General features: G+C 39.9%; 1 protein-coding gene across 1 annotated transcript; it reads right to left on the bottom strand.

Moving 5' to 3' along the window:
• Positions 1-2,738: 2,738 nt before the first annotated feature.
• Positions 2,739-3,266, bottom strand: LOC120767051 (titin). Its single transcript, XM_040092905.1, has 2 exons — positions 3,255-3,266; positions 2,739-3,191 (listed from the first exon to the last, which is right to left on the bottom strand). Exons 1-2 carry the CDS (start codon positions 3,264-3,266, stop codon positions 2,739-2,741), a joined length of 465 nt encoding a protein of 154 aa, XP_039948839.1.
• Positions 3,267-7,699: the final 4,433 nt, after the last annotated feature.

Genomic DNA, 7,699 nt, shown 5'->3' with positions numbered 1-7,699 from the left:
CCTGCAACGGGGCGAGCTGTATGAGTGCATTAAGTGCAGCGGGCGATATTTGAGAAATGTTGTTGTTGTTATTGTTTTTATTTTTATGTTTTGCACTACAAATAGCAACGCACGCGCACTGAGCGAGATATGAACGCCTTAATGTGCACTGACAGTTACAAAGTGGCAAGCGATTGCGGGAGTAGCAGCCAGCAGCCAGCAGCAACGAGCAACAAACAGCATGCCACATGCGACAACCAAGAAGTAGCAGCAGCTAGCATTGAAAAGCAAAAGGCCAAAGGCGCCTTGCCACTGCCACACCACACACTTGACTGGTGCCACATGAGATCGAGCGAACAGTTTACATAACAACTGTTGGCTTGCAAGTTGCAACAAGCGCCCGCTGAGTTGCATTCAAAACAGCAGCCCAAATCTAATGACAAACTGACGCGGCGTATGCAGCTATGCAACACACAGCCACTTGCCACTTTGCATGCGATTAAATGTAGCATAATGTGGCAATACATTTGGACCATAAGAATTGGCCGATAATGTTTTAGGCTGCAGCTGCTGCGGTGCTCGCAATCAGAGCGACGCCCACAACACCAGAATTCCAATTGCGATGATTGCGACATTGGCGCAGGCGAAGAAATGTAATGGAAATTACAAAGTTGAAGGATAAAATCGAAAAGTTTTAAGTAAATAATTATGTAGGAACACTGGGCTGTATGTATGTATGTAGTGTAACGCACGAAAGTGTTATAAAAACTACTTCAATTCATATAATTGGCATTTTGGAACGAGTAATAATTGCTCGACAGTCAATGGTCACCACGAATATGCGTAGGTTGCCTTTTATATTACGGTATTAGGGAACCCTATTGGTGCAGTCTGGCATTTTATAACTTGATTGTAAAGTTTGACCTTTTTGCTGTTATACACACTCAGAACATTTTGACAAACGAGCGCAATTTGTGCTGTTCACAGTAACTTAAAATATTCATCTTAGCCAAAAAATTGAATTAAATCACTATTACTCTTTACAACTTTCGATGTGGATTAACTCAGCAGCAGCAAATCAATGAGCTTAATTCAATTTTTGGATATGAAGCTCTATCAGAGACCAGTGTTTACCGATGGTATGGTGATGGTAATGTTGATGGAGTGATATGTTGTCAAGAACTCTTTCAGTCTCCAGGCCATAGTAATGTGTTTCAAGCCGAACTGTAACCACCATCATAGAAGTGACTACCCACTTCAAAAGCGTGACGACGATACTAGGCTTGAACTCCCTAACCGTTCTTTCAAGTCTAGTTACGTAAGGCGTCGTAGCCCGCTATCAGTAGAGTGAGAACTGGTCGTTGTTCCACTCTGCTCATGTGTTCTACCATTGAATTAGTCTTCGCGGTAGCTTGTCGCAAGATCCTTTTGGACTAAGATTAATCTTAAGAGATCCATTGAGCCCTTTACTATCACCCTAGTGGTGCGGTAGGGGATGATTCTTACATGCTATTGCCTTATTAGTGTCCACGTTAGTGGAGTGATAACTGGTCGGTACTCCACTTTCCTCACGTATTCTAATATTGGATTTGCCTTCGCGGTTGGTTGTCACAAGTTCATTTTGGCCCTCGATTGATCCTAAAAAAAATCCAATGACCTCTTTACTATCAGCAGGGCTAATCTGTTCCTAGTAGAGGGCGGGGGGTCTATTGCCCTATCGGAGTCCACGCTGTAAAGTTGAGAAGCTTACCGGATGGCGGGAAATATCTCAACACATATTTCTTAATTGTCTCGCGTATGCGATATCAAGGCTTAAAAACTTCGGAGCTCAAGCTTTCAGATATTTCGCAGGGCATAGAAATGAAATGCTTAAGCAAATTTATCCTGGCCACAATGAGCTTTGCAGCCTTTTTTGATCGGATACAGTAGTTATATTTGTATGGCTTCACAAATGACTGATCCCTAGATCAGCGATCGAACCTAACCTAACCTATGTATAAAGCGGAAACTTTTCATACTTAAAAACCAGATGCAACTTCTTGAAATTTTTTATTCAAATATTGCTGTGTATCAGGCGGATGATCGTGTACCAAAGATGCTCATGAGTTCCCCCAAATGCTTCGGAGTGCAGCCTTCCTCAAAACTGGAAGCATTCCCTCCGATAGCAGAGCATCAATACTGGAATTCAGGTCTTTAACGATGCTCTTAAGACTAGTCAAGTTCGTAAAAACTGTAACTGTTTGAAGAAGTCAAATCGATACATGAGATCCAAGGAGTTATTTGGGATTTTTAAGCTTTAACAAATACCAAGTAATCGATATAAGTCGGGCAGTTTATGATCCTAACCCACCAAAGGCGGGCACTGAATTAACTCGGAACTAACTAACTGTTTGCTGCAATGTCTCAAACAAATGTGCTCCAATGATAACCTTCAAGGTCTAAAGGCTTATCATCCACTGTGATCATTCAATCTGCATTCTTTGATAAGCCATTCGTGTGCTCTATGCTCTCCAAGTGTATGCAACTACTGTAGCGTTCTTCTGTTTCCATTGGTAATTGGATCCTTATTTTTCACGTTCAAAAAAAAACACTTAAAGTTTTATAATATACAAAGTATACAAATTAATCCATCTTCCACTTTTATTGCATAGAATACTTGAATATAAATACATACATATATAATAGCATTAAGATATCTACAGAATTTCTCCATAGGCACCCACAGTCTTCTATTATTGTAGATCATCTATTATGTTTGATTAATCCCAACCATGATCCTTCTGCACAACATGTTTGTAAATAGTTACTGGCACGGGGTATGGTTTTGGAACGGGAATTTTTATCTGTTTCACCACTTCTACAGGATATGGGCGCTCCACTTCTACCGGATATGGTTTCTCAACAGTATAGGGTATACGTTTTTCGGTAATCTCCGGCACGATATTATATGTGGGCACTTGAATTTCCTGTTCCACGGGCACATGCACTGCATATGGTTCGGGTATTTCTATGCGTATAAGATTGGGCACCTTTACAGGCACCGGATGTGGGATGGAGAGCGGCACTTTCTCGATTACTTTAACCGGTACATGCTTAGAGACCTCTGAATGAGTTTCAATTGGATGATGACCGCCATATGATGTTTCATCAAAGCCATGATGTGAGGCATAACCTAGACTCGTACACACCACCAAAAAGGTGAACAGCGAAAACTAGAATGAAGAATTTTAAAAATTAAATTTATGAACTCCTTTGGAAGTTTCAACACTACTCACAATATTTTCCATAACTTTAAACCTTACTGAGCTTATCGTACAACTAACTGCGTCACCTCGGATGCACTTTGCTTGCGATACTGTAGCAAGTCGTGTTCATAGCCAAGGCTTTTATACATTCATCTAACTCCATATGATTACTCATTTTTGAACTTTTCAAAAAGAAACTACTAATTGTTCGAATGAATGAAAGTTCGGCTCTCAGTGTTGCTCTTGAATTTCAAAAAGTTACTTTGTTGAATGAATGAATGAGCGTTGCAAGTATAAGTGTCGATTTGTTCGTATCGCATTACGAAATTTTCAAATGTTTGTACTCGTGTTTGGTTTCAGCCTGAAAGAGGGCTTTCGTGCAACAATAAAAACGCTGCACAAACGGCATAAGCACTTTGTAAGCAGTGCTATTCGAATTGCGGAAAAGAAAGATGCTGGAAATGAAAAATTACTTAATAGTGATCGCGTAACAAGTGCAAGTCGTTCGAAAGTTATTGTAATCACGGTGATTGTAAAGAAACTATGTAGCTAAATAGGGTTGCTAAATATGAGGAACAATTTTTTTTTTCACATATGCAAATTAGATAATACGAAAATGAAGAAAGTTCAGGTGCACCAGAACAATGCAAAACAGAAAGGTTAGATTAGGGTAAGGTTAAAAGATCGATTCTAACAGGAATCTCCCTTAGACAGCTTATAATGTCGGTCTGTTGTGGTATCTAAACGTCTTATAGAATTTATCATAAGTACATACATACATGCATCGACGAAGCGCTTTGAGCTGATCACAAATATGTTAGAGTTATATCTCCTGATTAGCCGAAGATATGACCTCAATCTTTCAGAAACTTGACTACGGGAAAAAAATTGCCTGGATATTTCCAACTCATCTTCTTCCATTGGACGTTAACAATATGTGTCTGACTAGGTTTTTTAGCCTTCCACCATAAATATTTGTATACTATACTACTTGTTAGAATGTATATTAAGAACTCCCATGATGGCGGCAATATGAACTTTGCTAAGAGCAAGTAGTTCCATAGATCTTCTACGTTCTACTCTAGGCCAGAAGGATATCGCAGTTTAGTAGAGGCGACGCCAATGGCACATGCAAGAAAGAAAAGTGACAGCGGAGATCCAACTTGTTTAAATTCCGATGTGATCGGGGGAAGGGTACACTCTCTTCCCAGCTCATAGCCTTTCCAGTTTCCAGCAATTCCTTCAGGTCTGATAATGAAGTAGCTTCATGCTCCATCAAATGAAGATAGTTTGCTCTACGCTAGCACCACAGTAATCTGGTATCTTAACTCTGAACTTAAGAGCTGGTTACCTCCTCCTAGCTTCGACGCATTCGACGCCCAACGAGAGAAGGGCGTCAGATGAGTAGGGTTTACAGGGCATGCAAAGAGTCATGTGGGGACTCATTACACACTGAACATATATTAGATATGTCAGGGTCTATTCTGGACAAGTAATAGTTTAACCTGCTATAGTATCTAGAACGAATTTCGCAAGGGGCACTCTCGTTTCTCGCGGCAACTAGAACTCTTCGTCTGCAATGGGTGGAGATTAAACTCCAATTGCAATTCACCTCTTCGCCAGCGTTTTCTCCCCCCTAACATGATTGGAGATACAGCTGACAAGAGTGGTCTCTGCAACGCATTGGTCCAGTGTTCAGGAATGCAATTGAAGGGGGATAAAAAAAGTTTTTCATTACAGGTATTAATTTTGATTGTTCAGTCTAATCCTGGAACATTTGCGAGCTTGTAATTTGTTATGATACCTAAAAGCTCATACGATGGAACAAAACACTAAAATTTCCAAATGGCTTGAATCTATCTAAAATCCGCTGGGTGAACTACTTTCAATTAGAGTTAGTTCGTATGAAAGCCCGGAGGTATGAGCTCCAACAAGGGTCATTTGTAGCCTGATGAAAACTGGACAAAACAAACGAAATTGCCGAAATGAATCTAACTCGACTTCAACTGCGACATTTTTGGTTTCTCAAAAATTTTAGTGTCACGCCCAACTAGAATTTCTATAAATGAAGAGAACCAGATAAACCCTATGGAGTAAGTAGGTTAAGGGTATCTTAAAATTTCTGGACCAGAAGGAACTTGCAAAGTTGTGAGCCCGGTTGTACCACGTTCTAGATTCTGCCGTCTAATTTTTAAACCGAATAATGACAGTGCAGCTCTAACCCGGCTTTAATCTTCTACTATTCTATTTCCATTATTCGAAAAATATTTTTAAAATTTTCAGCGAAAGTATCAGTAATAAATTGTATGCCAATTCATGTTAAATTTATTCACTATTGACCTACAGAAAGCGATAGTCAATGCATTTAAAATTCACCTGGCAACTCTATTCGCTCGTAACCAAATAAATTGCCGGTCTACTTTCCTGAAAAACGCACAGACATACATCACTTTTAGGTTAAGGTTGTGCACTTGTTTTCTTACCGAACGCTTAAGCGCCGAATTACTTGCAACAAAAGAGCTTAGAGTCATAATCCATGGCTATAAACTCCTCTCGCTACTCGCTCTGCCACCACGCACACACGCCGCACTTATGGCTACGCCACCACCTGGCGCGCATAAAAGCGAATATCAAATGACTTTGGTGAAAAGTGATAGTAGCCATTTCAATAAAATACACAACCGGCAACAACCCAACAACAACAACAACAACCAAAACTCACATACTTTCAACATTTAAAGGGAGCAGCAACAACAGCAGCGTCGGACGCCAAGCATTACCGACAACTCAATAGCCAAACTGACGAAAATTGCTAACAAAATGCGAGTGCAACAAACGTTTGTTGTTTTTTGTTTGGCAATAAAACGATAAAAAACGTAACACCAACAACAAGCAGTTGGCACATTCGCCACAGAGTTGTTGTAAGTGACGTGCCGCTAACGACGGCCACGGTAGCAGCGCAGCGTTGTTAGCAGCAGATCGGTAATGCGATACGGAGCGTGCGCAAATATTTCCTTTTTCCCAATTTTATCTCTTTCACTTTTTTCTTTATGATTAATACTCGGCGGTATAGTAGTTGTTGGCATTGGTGGAGATGACTGTTGATCATGGCATTGGGGCTAACCACCTTAGTATAGCGTAACAACATTAGATACATAGTAGTTGGTGGGGAAAGGCAAGAAAGCAAGCGGGTTTTTGAAAAGAGGTAAATGGGTGATTGCTGAGTGCTGAGTGCTGCAACATTTATGACTACAACACTTTCTTGCGAAGAAATATAAATAAGTTCGCATGATTTCCCATTGCTAGTTACATTCTCTCGCCAAAACGTGGAAGTAGAGAGGAATGCGGTAGACATTCACTGTGTCGTAAAAAGCTAATTATTGCTTTAGTGGCTTAATCGATAAAAATTATATAACGTCATCCGATATTTTGACCCAGATCCAAAAGCAACACATAAAGATGCAGACGCACTTTTTTTACAAAATCACACCTTATTTACTACCAAACCAAAAGAACCGGCAAATATGTTAAGGCGGTAGTGTCATACTTCTGTCAGAATTTTATATCTCAGGAAAGAAAATCACACATCCATTACCTCGAAAGATGTTAGCCCTTTTTTTCTGCTGACGATAATCGATTGCCATTTAATTTTTAATGAAATTTATTCCAACACATTTCGAACAAAAGTGGTTAACTTGTGAAAAAGTCAAATTTTAGCGATATTTACATTGACATCACATCAAAAACCAATTCCAAATCCAAATAGTCCAATAAGCCATATTCATCTCTTCATCTGAAAGCGAACTATTCCCTCAGTTTTTGAGATATCGTTCTGAAATTTCACACAAGTCGTTTCTTCTCCAAGAAGGGCTCAGTTGTCGGAATCGCCGATATCGACCTGTAATGAGATATAGCTGTCTTACAAACTGATCAGTTCATATGAAGACCTTATCAATCGTTATTATCAACAATAAAATTGTTATTATAAAAAATAAAAACCTGATGGAACGAGCTACCTCGCTGCAAAACTGCAAAAGTCATGTGCTAAACGGTAGATCGGAAGTACACAAAATTCCTATTGGCACTCGATAGAAGACACTGCAGGAATATGATGTTAATATTAACTGGTCACTGTCTAGTGGCGACACACCCCCGCACGATGTAGCTGACAGATTGAGAAGACTGCAGGAAATGTCTAGAACAGTGTACCAGGGAAACAATTGATCATCTCTTGTGTAATTGTACTGCATTGCCAAAAATACGCTGTAAGCATCTGCATTCTAAACGTAACTACTCCTCATGGACTCACCAATTGAACTCCATCTGATATTGCAAAGGACCAAACTAGTCTATGCGTGGCTTATTGGCCTACCAGATTAACCTAACCTAACCTATTATCACTGGCATAAGAAAACAATTCTCAACCGAAGCTTTGGTTGATTTTTCGTGCAGGTTTTTTTAATATCACTGGGTCC

Source organism: Bactrocera tryoni, chromosome 1 (assembly GCF_016617805.1).
Source record: "Bactrocera tryoni isolate S06 chromosome 1, CSIRO_BtryS06_freeze2, whole genome shotgun sequence".
Taxonomy (NCBI): Eukaryota; Metazoa; Arthropoda; class Insecta; order Diptera; family Tephritidae; genus Bactrocera; species Bactrocera tryoni.
The sequence above is the reverse complement of the archived record's forward strand: the minus strand, read 5'-3'. Positions and strand labels throughout refer to the sequence as shown.